The following is a 21022-nucleotide window of genomic DNA, read 5'->3' on the forward strand; positions in this document are numbered from 1 at the left end:
TGGGAAATGTTTTACACATAAATCAGATTTTGTTACACACCATAGAACTCACACAGGAGAGAAGCCTTTTTCATGTTCAGAATGTGGGAAATGTTTTCACAAAAAATCACTTTTTCTTATTCACCATAGAACTCACACAGGAGAGAAGCCTTTTTCCTGTTCAGAATGTGGGAAATGTTTTAACAAGAAATGGCATCTTGTTAGTCACCAGAGAACTCACACGGGGGAGAAGCCATTTTCCTGTTCAGAATGTGGGAAATGTTTTAACCAGAAAAGGAATCTTAATGAACACCAAAGAACTCACACAGGAGAGAAGCCTTTTTCCTGTTCAGAATGTGGGAAATGTTTTAACCAGAAATGGCATCTTGTTAGTCACCAGAGAACTCACACGGGGGAGAAGCCATTTTCCTGTTCAGAATGTGGGAAATGTTTTAACCAGAAATGGCATCTTGATCGCCATCAGAGCAGTCACACAGGGGAGAAACCTTTTTCCTGTTCAAAATGTGGGAAATGTTTTAACCAGAAAGGGAATCTTAATGAACACCAAAGAACTCACACAGGAGAGAAGACTTTTTCATGTTCAGAATGTGGGAAATGTTTTAACCAGAAAGGGAATCTTGATATACACCAAAGAACTCACACAGGGGAGAAGCCTTTTTCCTGTTCAAAATGTGGGAAATGTTTTAACCAGAAAGGGAATCTTAATGAACACCAAAGAACTCACACAGGAGAGAAACCTTTTTCCTGTTCAGAATGTGGGAAATGTTTTAACAAGAAATGGCATCTTGTTAGTCACCAGAGAACTCACACGGGGGAGAAGCCATTTTCCTGTTCAGAATGTGGGAAATGTTTTAACCAGAAAAGGAATCTTAATGAACACCAAAGAACTCACACAGGAGAGAAGCCTTTTTCCTGTTCAGAATGTGGGAAATGTTTTAACCAGAAATGGCATCTTGTTAGTCACCAAAGAACTCACACGGGGGAGAAGCCATTTTCCTGTTCAGAATGTGGGAAATGTTTTAACCAGAAATGGCATCTTGATCGCCATCAGAGCAGTCACACAGGGGAGAAACCTTTTTCCTGTTCATAATGTGGGAAATGTTTTAACCAGAAAGGGAACCTTAATGAACACCAAAGAAGTCACACAGGAGAGAAGACTTTTTCATGTTCAGAATGTGGGAAATGTTTTGCACATAAATCACTGCTTGTTACTCACCATAGAACTCACACAGGAGAGTAGCCTTTTTCCTGTTCAGATTGAGGGAAATATTTTATCCGGAAAGAGAATCTTGTTAGACATCAGAGCAGTCACACAGGGGAGAAGCCTTTTTCCTGTTCAGAATGTGGGAAATGTTTTGCACGTAAATCACTGCTTGTTACTCACCATAGAACTCACACAGGGGAGAAGCCTTTTTCCTGTTCAGATTGTGGGAAATATTTTAACCGGAAAGGGAATCTTGTTAGACATCAGAGCAGTCACACAGAGAAGCCTTTTTCATTTTCTTATTGTGGGAAATATTTTACTTGGAAATCAACTGTTAATAAACATCAGAGATGTCACATAAGGGAGAAGCCTTTTTTATGTTCATAATGGTGAAATAGTTTTAACGGCGAGTACTCCAGCAGCTGTGCTCTGCTTGTGAGCAACGCATTATGTCCCTGCCATGTGCTGCTTCCAAGCATAAAGCAGTTGCTGGTATCAGAGCAGGATTCAGCAAGGGAGCGCCGGGTAGGTAAGTGTAATGCTTTTTTCTTAATGTTTTGTGATGGGGCCATGGATACCAGGATGGGGGCCAATTATAAGGATTGGGCTATGCATAGCAGGACTGGAATGGGGTGCCAGTCATACCCCAAATAGTGATGGTGCCCTGCATACTAGGAAGAGATGGGGGCCCTGCATACCAGGATAAGGATGGGGGCCATGCATACTACGATGAGATGGGGCACTGCATACCAGGAGCGGGATGGGGCCAATCATGCCACAATAGGATGGGACCCTGCATACTAGGATAAGGATGGGCCCATGCATACTAGGATAGGGATGAGGGATCTATGTATACCAGGGTAGGGATGAGGGGGCCATGTGTATCAGAATAGGGATGAGGGGACCATATATACCAGGATAAGGGATATTAAGTACAGAATTAATCACATTTTTTGCTTCAATTTTTTTTTTCCTAATTTCCTCAAAACCTAGGTGTGTCTTATAGTCCAAAAAACACGGTATATATATATTTTTTTCTCAGTGAACTCATTCCTTATGTTTGGCCTCATTAAAATAAAAACACTCATACTCCGCTGGCGTGCCGGCTCCACTTCAGTGGTGTTGAGACTCACTGTCCCGGGGCTTATGTGAGGTTCTCACATCACACGAGCCCTGCACCCAATCAGCGGCAGCTTCACTGCTCCTTCCTTCGGACATATTGAACATCAACATGAAGCCAGGGCTGCGGCTGCTCTCTGACGGCTTCATGATGCTTGATTTGTCCGAAAGTGGGGACAGTGACATCAGCGCTGATTGGGCACAGGGCTCACATGATGTAAAAATCTCAAAAGAGACCCAAGAAAGCAGGTACCGACAACCTTTTTAAACATCAAAAATCCCACACAGGGAAAAGTCATTATTATACCTAGAGTGTGAGAAATGAATTACAGGAAAATCGTATTTTGTTGACCTTCAAAAATAACTCAGACGAGGAGAACCTATATATATTATTCACAAATTGTACAAAAACATGATACACGCGGCGTGCGTTCAAGATGGAATATTATATGGGAGTTTTATAGAATAAATTCAAGGTGAGATCATTATATGGGAGTTTTATAGGATAAATTCAAGGTGAGAATATTATATGGGAGTTTTATAGGATAAATTCAAGGTGAGAATATTATATGGGAGTTTTATAGAATAAATTCAAGGTGAGAATATTATATGGGAGTTTTATAGAATAAATTCTAGGTGAGAATATTATATGGGAGTTTTATAGGATAAATTCAAGGTGAGAATATTATATGGGAGTTTTATAGGATAAATTCAAGGTGAGAATATTATATCGGAGTTTTATAGGATAAATTCAAGGTGAGAATATTATATGGGAGTTTTATAGGATAAATTCTAGGTGAGAATATTATATGGGAGTTTTATAGAATAAATTCAAGGTGAGAATATTATATGGGAGTTTTATAGGATAAATTCAAGGTGAGAATATTATATGGGAGTTTTATAGGATAAATTCAAGGTGAGAATATTATATCGGAGTTTTATAGGATAAATTCAAGGTGAGAATATTATATGGGAGTTTTATAGGATAAATTCTAGGTGAGAATATTATATGGGAGTTTTATAGAATAAATTCAAGGTGAGAATATTATATGGGAGTTTTATAGGATAAATTCAAGGTGAGAATATTATGTGGGAGTTTTATAGGATAAATTCAAGGTGAGAATATTATATGGGAGTTTTATAGGATAAATTCAAGGTGAGAATATTATATGGGAGTTTTATAGAATAAATTCAAGGTGAGAATATTATATGGGAGTTTTATAGAATAAATTCAAGGTGAGAATATATGGGAGTTTTATAGGATAAATTCAAGGTGAGAATATTATGTGGGAGTTTTATAGGATAAATTCAAGGTGAGAATATTATATGGGAGTTTTATAGGATAAATTCAAGGTGAGAATATTATATGGGAGTTTTATAGAATAAATTCAAGGTGAGAATATTATATGGGAGTTTTATAGGATAAATTCAAGGTGAGAATATTATATGGGAGTTTTATAGAATAAATTCAAGGTGAGAATATTATGTGGGAGTTTTATAGGATAAATTCAAGGTGAGAATATTATATGGGAGTTTTATAGGATAAATTCAAGGTGAGAATATTATATGGGAGTTTTATAGGATAAACCAAATACCAACAGAAAATAAACGACCCAAAACAAATATCAGTAAAAATAACTCCTCTTCATTAGGTAAAGTATGAAAGAATTGCTCCATATTCCGATACCCGTCGCATCTTCATTTTTCATGATCTTGGGTTGGGTGAAGGCTTATTTTTTTGTGGGCCGAGCTGACGTTTTTAATGATACCATTTTGGTGCAGATACAATCTTCTGATCGCCTGTTATTGTATTTTAATGCAATAGTGTGGCAACCAAAAAAACTTAATTCTGGCATTTTTTTACTTTTTTTCTCATTACGTCGTTTAGTGATCGGGTTAATTCATTTTTTATGTTGATAGATCGGGTGATTCTGAATGCAGCAATACCAAATATGTATATTTTTTTATTGTTTTATTTTAAATGGGGCAAAAGGGTGAATTTGAACTTTTATATTTTTTTTACATTTTTTAATATTTTTAAAAACATTTTTTTTTTACTTTTGGCATGCAGCATTGTTCCTTAATTAACCAGACAACTATTTTTTAGCAAACGAAGAATAATAGAATGTTATCTGTATATTGGCTTTAAATTTAAGTGTTGATTTCTGGTTGGTCAAGAAAACAGACTTTTGTTTGTGTAAGCCGGTGATATTGACTTTTATTGTGCGCTTATCCTTGATCACTAGTGATGTTTGCTGATATGCTAATTATGCCTTGTGTTATGGAGCCAGTTTGTTGACTTCTGTAGCAGAGAGGGAAAAACTATGCAAATAGTTTAAGTAATTAAGTAATCCTACTTGTTCTCATCTCCATTCTTACCCTTTATGTAAATACTGAATGAGGGACACTTGTTAAGTGTGCAAATAGGTTACAGGCCTCTGTATAAAGAGACAAAGAGAGATAGAAACAGCCAGAGAGATTCTGCCAAGACATCTATACATCCCAAAAGGACCAGAGACAGGACAGCAGCCATTTACATCATGGCTCCATCACGAAGGTCACGGATCTATCATTCCATAGGAAACAACCTAGGGGTTTTCAGCCTTGGTTGGAAGAATACAGATCTGCTCCATTGACCATCGCTGAACCATGGATATGTTTGGAGAAGCCAGGTTGTGTTCCTCAGATCAACTGGCCTTGCACCTTGTATGGACTCAATGGACTGTCATCTTCCTACACTTGTTGTTACCCCGTCTCTGTGTTCGTGCCACAGGTGGAGTAGTTGACAGCTGACATGTGCCGAAAAAGATGTGGGCTCAGCGACGGAGCCCACATCAATGGAAGGGAGTCCGACATTGGCGTACATTTATGCCCAATGTCGGAAAGGGATTAAAGGGGATTGTTTTTACAGAGACAGAAGTGGTAATCAATCATGTATACATACAGATAATTACAAAACTACACAGCTTCTAATGGTAAATAGTATAGAGTTAAGACAAGAAAATATCATTTGTGTAAACCATGTGTAGATATAAAAATTCAGGCAAATGTCAAATGTTGTAGCTCCACAAATAATTAAGAGTGGTGTAAGGTATGAAAGTGTGGTGCACTTAATTATTTGTACCAACTGGGGGTCTGTATGTGGGAGAGACAGGGCAAAAACTTAGAACAAGGATGAATTCTCACAACTACACAATAAGAGAAAAAAGAATAGATCTACCTGTGGCAAAATATTTTTGTAGCCCTGATCACAGCACCATGGACATGAAATTACTTGTATTAAAAAGGTAACTTCAATTCTCAGAGAAACAGAAGGATCTGGGAGTATAAACTCATGACAGCCTTTGACACTCTCAATGCAGGAATGAATGTGTCGCATGGATTCATGTCTTTTTATATCATTAAGGAATTTTCTCCTCAGACCTTGTTGGGTATCACAACACAGAACCAGACCCCTATCAGGGGACAATAAAACTTTCACACTCCTAATATATGAACTGTTCAAATATTTATGGCCACCACTGTTTATCCCTCTCCCATAATGATAGTTCTACTTCACGTCATTTGTCTTACCTATTGCATTATGTCTGTGCTATGTGATTCTTCAGATTTTGTATTATTCTATGCCTGAAGAGACCTGAGTAGTCTGGAAAGCTTGCAATGTGTTACCATCTTTTCAGTTAGCCATTAACCCCTTTACCCCCAAGGGTGGTTTGCACGTTAATGCCCGGGCCAATTTTTACAATTCTGACCACTGTCCCTTTATGGGGTAATAACTCTGGAACGTTTCCATGGATCCCGGTGATTCTGACATTGTTTTCTCATTATATATTTTACTTCATGTTAGTGGTAAAATTTCTTTGACATGACTTGCATTTATTTGTGAAAAAAATGGAAATTTGGTGGAAAATTTTAGCGTTTTCCAATTTTGAATTTTCATGCCCATTAACCCCTTCACGACCAATGATGCCACATAGGCGTCATGAAACCTGGTTCAAATCTGACCAGTGATGCCTATGTGGCGTCATGACTTCAAAGCCCCCCTGCGGGTCGGGTGACCGGGGTCACTGAAAGGTCACCCGACCCGCAGATACAGGGGGCTTTGTAATTCACCACAGGGGGCGTGGCTTCGCCCCCACGTGGCTACGATCGCTCTGATTGGCTGTTAAAAGTGAAACAGCCAATCAGAGCGATAGTAATATTTCATCAATGAAAATTGATGAAATATTACAATCCAGCCATGTCCGACGCTGCTGTAGCATCGGACATGGCTGGAGACACCGATTCCACCCCCCCACTGGCGATCGCCCCCCCGCAACTGAATGACAGCGGCGATCTGCCGCCGCTGTCATCATCTGCCCCCCTCCCATTCCCTCTGCTCCCCGCCAGCCTCTGATCCCTCCTCACCCCCCCGGTACCTCTTGAGTCCCCCGTCCCTCCCGGTGTCCCTCGGGTCCGGATGATGGGCGCCGCCATCTTTGAAAATGGCGGGCGCATGCGCAGTGCGCCCGCCCGAATCTGCCGGCTGCAGATTCCATTCTTTCATTTTGATCACTCTCACAGTGATCAAAATGAAAGAAAAAGTAAATAAACCCCCTGATTATCACCCCCATAGGTAGGCAGAACTAATAAAATAAAGAAAATATTTTTATTTTTATTTTTCCATTAGGGTTAGGGTTGAAAAGAGGGTTAGGGTTAGGGTTGAAAAGATGGTTAGGGTTAGGGTTAAAAAGAGGGTTAGGGTTAAAAAGAGGGTTAGGGTTAGGGTTGGAAAGAGGGTTAGGGTTGGAAAGAGGGTTAGGGTTAGGATTGGAAAGAGGGTTAGGGTTGGAAAGAGGGTTAGGGTTGGAAAGAGGGTTAGGGTTGGAAAGGGTTAGGGTTGGAATTAGGGTTAGGGTTGTGGTTAGGGTTATGGTTAGGGTTGGGATTAGGGTTCGGGGTCTGTTGGGGTTAGGGTTATGGTTAGGGTTGGAATTAGGGTTAGGGATGTGTTGGGGTTAGGGCTGTGTTTAGGGGTGTGTTGGGGTTAGGGCTGGAGGTAGAATTGAGGGGTTTCCACTGTTTAGGCACATCAGGGGGTCACCAAACGCGACATGGTGCAACCATTGATTCCAGCCAATTTTGCGTTCAAAAAGTTAAACGGTGCTTCCTCCCTTCCAAGCCCCGACGTGTACCCAAACAGTGGTTTACCCCAACATATGGGGTATCAGCGTACTCAGGAAAAATTGCACAACAACTTTGGGGTCTAATTTCTCCTGGTACCCTTGGGAAAATAAAAAATTGGGGGCTAAAAAAATATTTTTGTGGAAAAAAATTTTTTTTTAATTTTCACGTATCTGCGTTATAAACTTCTGTGAAGCACTTGGGGGTCCAAAGTTCTCACCAGGCATCTAGATAAGTTACTTGGGAGGTCTAGTTTCCAAAATGGGGTCACTTGTGGGGGGTTTCTATTGTTTAGGCACATCAGGGGCTCTGCAAACGTAATGACGACCGCAGACCATTCCATCAAAGTCTGCATTTCAAAACACCACTACTTCCATTCCGAGCCCTTACGTGTGCCCAAACAATAGTTCCCCCCCATATATGGGGCACCAGCGTACTCAGGACAAACTGTACAACAACTTTTGGGGTCCAATTTATCCTGCTACCCTTGTGGAAAAAAAAATTGCTGGCTAAAAATCATTTTTTTTGAGGAAAAAAAAATATTTTTTATTTTCACGGCTCTGCGTTATAAACTTCTGTGAAGCGCTTGGGGGTTCAAGGTGCTCACCACACATCTAGATAAGTTCCTTGGGGGGTCTAGTCTCCAAAATGGGGTCACTTGTGGGGGGGGTTCCACAGTTTAGGTACATCAGGGGCTCTGCAAATGTAACATGACACCCGCAGACCATTCCATCAAAGTCAGCATTTCAAAATGTCACTACTTCCCTTCCGAGCCCCGACGTGTGCCCAAACAGTGGTTCCCCCCACATGTGGGGTACCAGCGTACTCAGGACAAACTGGACAACAAATTTTGGGGTCTAATTTATCCTGGTACCCTTGTGAAAATAAAAAATTGCGCACTAAAAAATAATTTTTTGAGGGAAAAAATTTTTTTTTTATTTTCACGGCTCTGCGTCATAAACTTTTGTGAAGCACTTGAGGGTTCCAGGTGCTCACTACACATCTAGATAAGTTCCTTAGGGGGTCTAGTTTCCAAAATGGGGTCATTTGTGGGGGAGCTCCAATGTTTAGGCACACAGGGGCTCTCCAAACACAACATGGTGTCCGCTAACGATTGGAAGTAATTTGCATTTCAAAAAGTCAAATGGCGCTCCTTCCCTTCTGAGCCCTGCCGTGTGCCCAAACAGTGGTTTCCCCCCACATATGGGGTACCAGCGTACTCAGGACAAACTGGACAACAAGATTTGTGGTCCAATTTCTCCTGTTAGCCTTGTGAAAATTAAAAATAGTGTGCTAAAAATCATTTTTGAGGAAAAAAAAATATTTTTTTATTTTCACTGCTCTGTGTTATAAACTTTTGTGAAGCACTTGGGGGTTCAAAGTGCTCCCTACATGTCTAGATAAGTTCCTTAGGGGGTCTAGTTTCCAAAATGGGGTCACTTGTGGGGGAGCTCCAATGTTTAGGTGCACAGGGGCTCTCCAAATGCGACATGGTGTCCGATAACGATTGGAGCTAATTTTCCATTCAAAAAGTCAAATGGTGCTCCTTGCCTTCCTGGCCATGCCGTGCACCCAAACAGTGGTTTATGACCACATATGAGGTATCGGTGTACTCAGGAGAAATTGCTCAACAAATTTTAGGATCCATTTTATCCTGTTGCCCATGCGAAAATGAAAAAACTGAGGCTAAAAGAAAATTTTTGTGAAAAAAAAGTATTTTTTTTTTTTTACAGATCAATTTGTGAAGTACCTGGGTGTTCAAAGTGATCAGTATGCATCTAGATAAGTTCCTTGGGGGGTCTAGTTTCCAAAATGGGGTCACTTGTGGAGGAGCTCCAATGTTTATGCACACAGGGGCTCTCCAAACACGACATGGCAACCGCTAAATATTCCAGCATATTTTCCATTCAAAAAGTCAAATGGCGCTCCTTCCCTTCTGAGCCGTGCCGTGCGCCCAAACAGTGGTTTATGACCACATATGAGGTATCGTTGTACTCAGGAGAAATTGCCCAACAAATTTTAGGATCCATTTTATCCTGTTTCCCATGTGAAAATGAAAAAATTGATGCTAAAAGAAAATTTTTGTTGGAAAAATTAAAATGTTCATTTTTTCTTTCCACATTGCTTTAGTTCCTGTGAAACACCTGAAGGGTTAATAATCTTCTTGAATGTAGTTTTGAGTAGCTTGAGGGGTGCAGTTTTTAGAATGGTGTAACTTTTGGGTATTTTCTGCCATATAGACCCCTCAAAGTGACTTCAAATGTGAGGTGGTCCCTAAAAAAAATGGTTTTGTAAATTTTATTGTAAAAATGAGAAATCGCTGGTCAACTTTTAACCCTTATAACTTCCTAACAAAAAAATATTTTGTTTCCAAAATTGTGCTGATGTAAAGTAGACATATGGAAATGTTTTTTAATAACTATTTTGTGTCACATAACTCTCTGGTTTAACAGAATAAAAATTCAAAATTTGAAAATTGCAAAATTTTCTAAATTTTCACCAAATTTCTGATTTTTTGACAAATAAACGCAAAAATTATCAACCTAAATTTACCACTAACATAAAGCCCAATATGTCACGAAAAAACAATCTCAGAATCGCTAGGATCCGTTGAAGCGTTCCTGAGTTATTACCTCATAAAGGGACACTGGTCAGAATTGCAAAAAATGGCCTGGTCATTAAGGTCAAAATAGGCTTGGTCATGAAGGGGTTAATCACACAGATATGTCACACAAAAGACTTAATAACATTTCCCACATATCTACTTTACATCAACACAAATTTGGAACCAAATTTTTTTTGTTAGGAAGTTATAAGGGTTAGAAGTTGACCAGCGATTTCTCATTTCTACAACACCATTTTTTTTAAGGGACCACATCACATTTGAAGTCACTTTGAGGGGTCTATATGATAGAAAATACCCAAAATTGGTACCATTTTGAAAACTGCACCCCTCAAGGTGCTCAAAACCACATGTCAGAAGTTTATTAACCCTTCTGGTGCTTCACAGGAATTTTTGGAATGTTTTAAAAAAAATTAACATTTAACTTTTTTTCATAAAAACATTACTTCAGATCCAATTATGTTTTTTCCCCAAGGGTAACAGGAAAATTTGGACTGCAAAAGTTATTGTGCAATTTATTCTGAGTACGCTGATACCTGATATGTGGGCGTAAACCACTGTTTGGGCGCATGGTTGAGCTTGGAAGGGAAGGAGCGCCATTTGACTTTTTCAACACAAAATTGGCTGGAATTGAGATTGGACGCCATGTTGCGTTTGGATAGCCCCTGATGTGCCTAAACAGTGGAAACCCCCACAAGTGACCCCTTTTTGGAAAATACACCCCCCAAGGAACTTATCTAGATGTGTGATATGAACTTAGAACCCCCATGTGTTTCACTAAAGTTTATAGCGTGTGGGCGTGAAAATATGAAAATCATTTTTTCCACAAACATGATTTTTAGTCCCCAATATTTTATTTTCCCAAGGGTAACAGTAGAAATTGGACCCCAAAAGTTGTCCAATTTGTCCTGAGTACATTGATGCACCATATGTGGCAGAAAATTACTGTATGGGTGCACAGTGGGGCTCAGAAGGGAAGTAGTGACGTTTTAGAATGCTGACTTTGATGGAATGGTCTGCCGGTGTCATGTCGCGTTTGGAGAGCCCCTGATGTGCCTAAACAGTGGAAACCCCCCACAAGTGACCCCATTTTGGAAACTAGACCCCCCCCAGGAAACTTATCTAGATGTGTGGTGAGCACTTTGAACCTCAAGTGCTTCACAGAAGTTTATAATGTAGAGCCATAAAAGTAAAAAAATATTTTTTTCCACAAAAATGATCTTTTCTAAGCCATTTTTTTATTTTCTCAAGGGTAACAGAAGACATTAGACCCCAAGAGTTATTGTGCAAATTGTCCTGAGAATGCTGATACCCCATATGTGGGGGTAAACTACTGTTTAGGTGCATGGCAGAGCTCAGAAGGGAAGGAGCGCTAGATTTTACTGTTATGGTTTGCAGGTGCCATGACACACTGGGAGAGCCCATGAAGTGCCAGAACAGCAGAACCCCCTATAAGTGACCCCATCTTATTAATTACACCTCTCAATGAATTCATCTAGGGTTTGCAGTGATCATATAGACATCATAGGTGTGTCACAGAATTTTATACCATTGGGCAGCCATGCGGAGAGACTCGGGAGAAACGGAGCGCTATTTGCCTATTCAAGTGAATGGGTCTGTGCACATGTCAGTGTGTTTCCACGGACCGTGTGTCCATGAGCAAAACACGCTGACGTCGATTTTTAATGTCAGCGTGGGCCACAAAACAGCCAGCATACGTGCACACATAAAACACATGGATGTCATCCATGTGACATGCATTGGCATCGGGGAAGAAGCGTTACAGTAAGCACTGTTCCCCAGCGCCAGGTGCTGAACACAACTCATCATTCTCCCCTGCTTGTGCCGATCGCCAGCACAGTACCAGTACCAGAAATATCAGGACATGTGAATGAGGTGTTATAGCGGGTTTTTACGTTTGGCAGCTGTCACACACTAAAAGATGCTTTTCATTGTAAAAATAGTTTTTGCATCACCACATTTTGAGAGCTATAATTTTTTGACATTTTTTTATCGCTTTTTATTCTGATTTTTGGACGCAGAATGAACAAAAACCATCAATTCATGAATTTCTTTTGGGGGGGGGCGTTTATACCGTTCCAGGTGTGGTAAAATTGATAAAGCAGTTTTATTCTTCGGGTCAGTACGATTACAGCAATACCTCATTTATATCATTTTTCATGTTTATACAATAAAAACTATTTTATATAAAAAAAATAATTATTTTTTCATCGCTTTTTTCTGAGAGCTATAACTTTTTTATTTTTCCGCTGATGACACTGTATGGGGGCTTTTTTTTGCGGGACAAGATGACGTTTTCAGCGGTACCATGTTTATTTATTGATCACGTGTTTTTCCACTTTTCGTTTGGTGGTATGATGACAAAGCGTTGTTTCTTGTCTTTGCTTTTATGGTGTTCACTAAAGGGGTTACCTAGTGGAACAGTTTTATAGGTTGGGTCGTTATGGACGTGGCAATACCAAATATGTGTACTTTTACTGTTTAGAGTTTTTTTTAATTCAAATATTTATTTAATGTTAGAATAAATATTGACATTTTTATTATTATTTTTTATTTATTTTTTTATATTTTTACAATTAGTTACATGTTTTTTTATTTCATTCTATCTTTTACACTTTGTCCCACTATGGGACAGTCATTTTTTGCAGGCTGATCGCTTCTATGGCAGGCAGATGAAGCAGCATCCCCATGCTATAGAACAGGGGTGGGGAATCTTTTTTCTTCCAAGGGCCATTTGGATATTTATACCATCCTTCGGGGGCCGTACAAGCTCCGCCCACAAAGTACATCCTGACTCTGGCACTGGTTTCATGACTTAATCTTTCATTGTATGCCCTTCAATGTTCAGTAGTGAACACTGCGTGTGTGTGCTAACAGAGCAAGAAGAAATTAATGAGCTTCTAGCAATCAAAATACAGCTCCCTGCCCAAGAATGCGGTCCCTGAGAATCTGCTCGGGGGCCTGAAAAAAGGTCATCGAGGGCCGTAAATGGCCCTGGGGCCTGAGGTTCCCCACCCCTGCTATAGAAGCTGTCAGCGCTGCACTCAGTGCCCAGACACTGAGAGACTGCCTGACTTGCACTGCGCATGACCAAGAAGTTTCTTAGCTCTGGTCGTGACAACATCGGGTTACCATGGCAGTGATCGCGACCTTGCGTCACGTTGTAGGGTCTCCGATCCAAAGGCAGAGGGACTGTCAGCCCTCTGCCTGCTCCTGGAATGCTGTGATCATGTTCAATTGCAGTATTTCGGGGGTTAAAATGGCAGGAGTGGTCTGTGACTGCTCCTGGCACTTAGTGCTGGGTGTCAGCTGTGAGAATCAGCTGACACCTGGCCGCGATCGGCCGCACACCACCTGTGTGTGCGGCCGATCCCCGAGACATTCTATTCCGTCAATGGTCAAATTGGCCCAGGGCACATGGACGGAATAGTACGTCTGATGTCAGAAAGGGGTTAAACACAATACCACCCCTCTTATTTATTGTATTATGCTGCATTAGAAACTAAATAATTACCACATGATGAAAATCAGCTTAAAGTTTCATGGAGCAATGTCTACCTTTCCCTCTTACCCCCCTTAGGTCGTATGATCCCTATTTTTGTGCTTCAGTTTTCCTTGGTTTTTCCTTTTCTCTAGGAGCCAAGTCATATGTGATGCCCCTATCACCGACTCTATGGTCTCTGCGCTGACTGTAGGACTTGTAGCTGTTTCACATTTAATAATTCATTGGTTATAAAGAAGCTGTCCGGTTGAGTTATGAAACGAGCCATGTCCTCATGATTCTCCCCTTCTGAATTCAGAGCTGACAATGACAATTTTACTTGTCCCTTGTTTCTACGATATCTACAAGTTTTCCTTTTACCGCTACATGTTATTGATACATAAAAGTTTCAGGACTCGGAAACATTATTTCTGCAAATATAAAGATGCGTGATATTTTGTTAGGCCAATTGTCTGATACTTAGAGGAAGCTTAGCAGCAATTCCAATATCTAAGACATATCTAAACACTATTACGGATTACACACAGTCACAGAAATTGCATTATAAGCTGTGGCCCTCATTCAGTGACGGCTCTTTTTCTTGTCTCTTGTACTCCTGCACCGGGTCATCTCTTACAATGGTCCAACGTTATCTACAAGCATTGATGGATTCCATTGTCCTTGATCTCTTTTTTCCATAGGTGCAATATCTTGGTGGAATCTCTCACCATGCTCATCGCTCACGACTTCACAGTTTGGTTGAAAAATGTCTTGATGCGAATGTAAGAAATGAATCTTTAAGGACATGTACAGCCAAGATCCTGACACAGTGCGGAAAATAAGTATTTGATACGCTGCCGATTTTGCAAGTTTTCCGTCCTACAAAGAATGGAGAAGTTTGTAATATTTATCACAGGTACAATTCAACGGTGACAGAAAATCTAAAAATAAAAAAAACAGAAAATCACATTGTATGATTTTAAAATAATGAAATTGCATTTTATTGCATGAAATAAGTGTATGATCACCGACCAACCACCAAGAATTCAGATTCTCACAGACCTGTTAGTTTTTCTTTAAAAAGCCCTTCTACTCTGCTCTCACCTGTATTAATTGCAACCAGTTTGAACTTGTTATCTGTATAAAAGACACCTTTCCAGATAATCAGTCACAAGCCAATCTCTCCACCATGGCCAAGACCAAAGAGCTGTCTAAGGACACCAGGGACAATATTGTAGATCTGCACAAGGCTGGGGTGGGCTGCAGCACAATAGGCAAGCAGATTGGTGAGAAGGTAACAATTGTTGACAAAATTATTAGAAAATGGAAGAAACACAAGTTGACTGTCAGTCTTCTTCGGTCTGGGGCTACATGCAAGATCTCATCTCGTGGGGTAAGGAAGATTCTGAGAAAGGTCAGAAAGCCCAGAACTACATGGTAAGACTTGGTCAATGACCTGAAGAGAGCTGGGATCACAGGACCGGGCCTGTGCATAGCTAATCAGCTACCTAGTGTTCACTGGTGGATACAGACTGACCTGCAGGTAGCCGCCAGGTACCACTCCTGGGCAGAACCCGATATTGCAGCTGCAGACCCCAGGGGTCAGGTTCGCTGACATTGAATAGGGATATGTCTCTGTTCAGACTAGTAAGTTCTGGTACCTCTACAGAACGGTTACTGACACTGATTAGGGCAAGGTTAAGACACTCTGGTCTATGATACTGGAACAGGGTTTGGCCGAACACAGACCAGATGACAATGTTCAGGCACTGGCCACTCATGGACAAGCTTCAAGCACTGGTCGCTCCGGGAATGAGATTCAGGCCCTGGCCTTTCTGGATCCAGGGGACTACGGATACAGGACGTGCTACACCAGAATGAGTTTCAGACACTGGCTGCTCTGGGACCAGGGGATGACGGATTCAGGACTGGCCACACTGAGGCAAGGAATACAGGTTTAGGACACTGGCCAAACCAGGACCAGGGAACCTCATAACTCACTAGTAGTACACCTTACTGACTAATGATTGTACACGTTGCATGGCGAATCCCTAAGGGAGAGGGAGTCTTTTATATAGGATGACTCCCAGCAATTAGCTGGAAGCCATCTTCCAGGTGTAGTAATTATACTAAACATCTCTGAGCAACAAGCTAAGAGTATTTAGTATATACTTGCCATGCCCCTTTAAGAATGGGGGAGTGCGCGCATGGGTGTACTAGGTGCACTGCTGGGAGCTGCGGCGCTCACACAACCAGGAAGCAGGAGAACGCTGAGGATTGTGCCGAGGGTCTGAGGCAGTGAGTAAGCTGGCATCCCACCATGCAGGGGTGCCAGTAATAGAGCTACAGGCACACTATGCCATCATGGATTAAAATCTTTCCGGGCACGCAAGGTCCTGCTACTCACACCAGCATATGTCAAGGCCCATTAGAAGTTTGCCAATGGCCATCTGGATGATCCAGAGGAGGCAAGGGAGAATGTCACTTGGTCAGATAAGACCAAAATAGAAATTTTTGCTATCATCACCACCCGCCATGTTTGGAGGAAGAAGAAGGATGAGTGCAAATCCAAGAACACCGTTCCAACCATGAAGCACGGTGGGGGGGAAACATCATACTTTAGGGGTGTCTTTCTGCAAAACAGACAAGATGACTTCACCGTATTTAAGGGAGCATGGATGGGTCAAGGATCGAGAGATTTTAGCCAAACACCTCCTTCCCTCAGTTGGAACATTGAAAATGGGTCGTGGCTGGGTCTTCCAGCATGGCAATCACCCAAAACACACAAGAGGAACTAAGAAGCATTTCAAGGTCCTGGCGTGGCCTAGCCAGTCTCAAATCCTGAATCCAACAGAAAATCTTTGGAGGGAGCTTAAAATCAATGTTGCCCAGCGACAGCCCTGAAACCTGAAGGATTAGGAGAAGATCTGTATGGAAGTATGGGCCAAAATCCCTGCTGCAGTGTGTGCAAACTTGGTCAAGAATTACAGGAAACGTCTGACCTCTGTAATTACAAACAAAGGTTTCTGTACCAAATATTAAAACAGTTATTCACTACCCTAATTCGTTTAATTTTGTATTCATTAATCTTACTATTATGTGCCAGTAATGGATCCATACTCTTATTATAGTAATATATACCTTTATAAGGCAGATAGCATCACTTGGTGTCTGCTCGATGTAACTCTGATGTTTATCAATCACTTCTTGTCCCCCGGCGTACTGCACTCTAATACTACAAGCTCCGTTATGCGTTGCAGTGGCCTGTGAGCCAGCACTTAGCACGCCTTCTCCATTTTCCACACAAACTCCTCCCTGCCTCCTCACCATCACCATATGTATATACACACATACTGTATATATGTATACATAGACATATGCATACACATTTCCTATTCTTTGTCATGTTTGTCACACTTACATGTATCAGATCACCAAACAAATGTAAATATTAGCCAAAGTTAACACAAAATGCAGTTTTTTAATGAAGATCTTTATTATATAGGGAAAAAGAAATCCAAACCTCCAGGGCCCTGTGTGAAAAAGTGATTGCCCCTAAATCTCATAACTGGTTGGGCCACTCTTAGCAGCAACAACTGCTTGCAATAACTGGCAGTGAGTTTCTGGAGGAATTTTGACTACTCATCTTAGTAGAATTTCCGAGCATGGACCGCCTTTTTAAGGTAATGACACAACAGCATCTCAATTGCATAGCTCCCAACCATCCCAGATTCAGCTGGACTGTCATGTCCCATCTCAGCTGTTCTCCCAACCTCTATATTCCTCTCTTTGACATTTTCATTGCTCCTGTAGCTCCTCCTGCTCAGAGGGATTGGCTGCTTCTCTGCTAAGTGCATAAATTAGATTATATGTATTCACTTCCTCTCCCTTCAGTGATTGGTCTCCCCAGGAGTATCAGCTTCCATCTCAGTCTCCACAGGCTGCTGCTTTACCAGTGAGCCACAGCTCACAACGCTGGAGATGGGAGAATTTGGTCATATTGACCGCTATATTGCCGGCAATGAACTCAGAAGCAGAGTATACATATCCATAGCAATACATTGTGTATAAGAATGCTTTTTTTATGGTGCCTGTATACTGAGGTGAAGAAAAAAATATATTTTTGTTCCTATAAAAGTATTTAAAATAATAAGCAATTTACAAAAATGTATTTTTTAATGTTAGCCTCCCAGATCCTGAACCCACAGCCTCAACATTACTGACAGGCACTGTAAGCTGCTGAGCCACAAGCTCCGGTGAAGTGACTGCAGGATTGTGTGCACTTGATCCATATTCCAGGCTCTGACTACAGGCAGATTATTCCGATAGAAATACACTGCTGTGTACAATGGATATTTCTGTATTCTAGAGGAGAATAAGAGATTTTTTTCATCCTATAAAATTACTAATAATAATGAAAAACACTTGATAATGAAAAAAATGTCATTTTTAATGCGTTTTTTTAAAAATAAGAAGCATCACAAATCAGTGAATAACCCGGACATAGTTGTGCCAATATAACTGTAATGACCCGCAGAACACAGCGATCAGATTATTTACAGGAATCGGTAAATTACGGGAGAAACAAAATGGCGTAATTGATATTTTTCTCTATAAAACCCATAAAATAATGTAATAAAGTTGTAATGCGGAGGACGTGTTCACACGTAGCGTAAATGCTGCGTTCTTTCTTCTGTAAATGTCTGACCCAGATGACGTAGTGACAATCTTCTCTGATTATTGCGCGTTTGCTGCGCTTCTTCTTTTTTGCATTTTCCCCCATATTTGATGTTATTTGGCAGATATGAAGCCGCATTTAACACTTGTTTATTAGTACAGAAAAGCTTTGATTCTGCGCTTATAAATGTGACGGCGGTTTTCTCTTCATACATTTTTTTTCTTAATACGTTTTTTTCAGAAGAAGCCTATAAAGGGAAAACGCATCAAAGCCCCGGAGGTCGGCAGGGTCTTCAGACCACAGAGAGCGCAGATTTCATGAGAACTGTGGCGCTATCAGACTCCAACAGTCAGTATCCTCCATGGTGTAACAGTCAGGATTCCTCTAGATTCTCGTCTCTCCGCCTGGTTACAGCTGTTCTTCCTTTCTCCCCTTTTCTATCCTCGCCTTTCCCATTCCTTCTCTTCCCCTCCCGCCTCTTAAATGTTTTATATATAAGGTATTACATGTGTCCCGTAACCCCTATCCCGGCCTATCCGGTGCAGACCAATCTTTTTCATTTTCTTTCTATCCCTTTAATTTTTCCCTTTTCCCCATTTTCCTTAACCCCTTCACGACTAGTACGGTGCAGGTAGCTTCTCTCCCTTTGATGTTGGCTCAAGTGGTGAGCCGGCATCTTTCCCAGGTTTTGACTTTCTGACTATTAATTAACATCTGTGTATACCAGTGTCTGTTCACATTGGACCAAAGTACCGATGAAACAGGGACTAAAGGCTCTAATCTTTTGACTATATATAAAATCTATGTATACTAGTGCTTGCTCATATTGGTATAATAGGGTCTATAGGTTTTGACCTTTCAACTATATACAAAACCTGTGCATATTAGTGCCTGTTCACATTGGTCCATAATACCGATATAATAGGGTCCATAGGTTTTGACCGTTGATTAGATATAAAACCTGTGTATACCAGTGCCAGTTCACATTGGACCAAAATATCGGTATAATTTGAAATCTTGTGGATTAGATATATAAAATCTGGGTTCATGAGTGCCTGTTCACATTGGACCAAAACATCGGTACAATTTTATTGACATTGGCTATGCAATGTTTAACCTTTTTATGACATCTGGGTTTTGTGTGTTAGGCCGGGGTCACACTAACCGACGCAAAATACGGTCAGTATTTTACATGCGTAATACGGATGAATGGCCCCTAAACAGTGCTCCGTATGTCATCCGTAAGCAAGGTGTGGTCGCGTATTTTGCGCATGTAAGCATCCGTATGTAATCCGTATGGCGAGATTTTCTCGCAGGCTTGCAAAATGGACATGTAATGGAGCCCTATGACAGGGTTTATAACATAAACCAAAGAATAGATATAGACACACAGAGTGCATATACATGTATATATATGTATTCTATGTGTATATATCTATTCTTTCGTTTCTTTATTAAACCTGTCAGTGTGAGTTTACTGTATCGCGCACTGAATTGCCGGCTTTTCTAAAAGACACTGGGTGCGTATTTCTCGCAGGTCACATGTGTGGTCCGTGTGTAATCCGTATTTTTTGCGCACCCATAGACTTGCATTGGTGTACTACGGCCGTAGTACGCTGACAGTCCCAGCATGCTGCAAGTGGCACGGAGCGTAGAATATGGATGAGAAATATACGGCTGGTGCGAGGGACCCCATAGAGAATTATTGGTCCGTGTCTAATGCGTGCTTTTAGCGCCTCTCACTCGCCCGTATTCCTCGCCAGTGTGACCCCGGCCTTATCGTTCCACTATTTCAACACCGGTATATTGACACCTTTTTTTTTTTCTTTGTGGTCATTAGATGTGTAGCTGTGTTGTAAATGCAGACGCAGCAGAGAGATCTCTAAGTCTCTGGAATGAGCTGTGAATAGCGGTTATCCTGCGCAAGCGCAATCAGTCAGACAGTCTTAGATCTTATACCGTGCCAGTCACTTTCGGGGTACGTACGCTGGCACCTGCGCTCTGGATGGAATTCAGCCCTGACAGGGGTTATACAATGCAATCATTGGCCGCCTATGTGTCCTACAGCCTCTTTGGTAGGTGTTAGCGCAGCTGCGCTCGATTACTAATCTAATTGATGTGTAAAAGACACAACTAACAGTCAGTACCCCTGATGAAGCCACAACTGGTGGCGGCACGCGGCGGGGCTCTGGACGCTCAGGCTCCACGCCACCTCTGACTCGTAATTTTTATATGATTAATTTAAAGCTGAGCTCAGTATTGTTTGCAGGCGGCTATTGTTAGCCTGTGCTATCTAATTTCAGCATGCCTGATGAATCGTGACAATTTGAGTTATCTTAGGGAAGTATGCATACCTCTTAGGATGTTGCTAATATCATTGTATTAGGGGGCTACTCAAGCCGGATAGTGTTTTTGGGCTTGTTAGCACGTTTTTTACAGGCGTATTATATTCTCTGCTACCTGGTTCAAATCAATTATTTGTATGCACAATACATGCTGTCTTAGTGCTGTTTAACTCCTTTGTGACCATTTGTATTTATGGTATGTGCTTCATTCATTCTTATGAACTAGTCTTTGTACATAGCCTTTATATTGTGGTCTGCTGTCTATATACACACTTGGTTCTCTATTGAGTTACTGAATGTGGAGCCATGAGGGTCTGGCTCTATTTTGAGCCTAGATTTTCATGTCACATGTGTGACCAATTTTAATGTTTTTAATGATTGGGTGTTT

The 21022-nt window shown here is 41.1% G+C and overlaps 1 protein-coding gene across 1 annotated transcript in view; it reads left to right on the forward strand.

Moving 5' to 3' along the window:
* Positions 1-19048, forward strand: part of LOC141073961 (uncharacterized) — a 33851-nt gene extending 14803 nt beyond the window's left edge. The window contains exons 9-10 of the mRNA XM_073561491.1: positions 18530-18637; positions 19017-19048. Of these exons, the coding sequence (XP_073417592.1) occupies positions 18530-18637; positions 19017-19048 (140 nt within the window). The remainder of the gene's footprint in view (positions 1-18529; positions 18638-19016) is intronic.
* Positions 19049-21022: the final 1974 nt, after the last annotated feature.

Source organism: Dendrobates tinctorius, unplaced genomic scaffold (genome assembly GCF_039654945.1).
Source record: "Dendrobates tinctorius isolate UK_male_01 unplaced genomic scaffold, ASM3965494v1 ptg000321l, whole genome shotgun sequence".
NCBI lineage: Eukaryota > Metazoa > Chordata > Amphibia > Anura > Dendrobatidae > Dendrobates > Dendrobates tinctorius.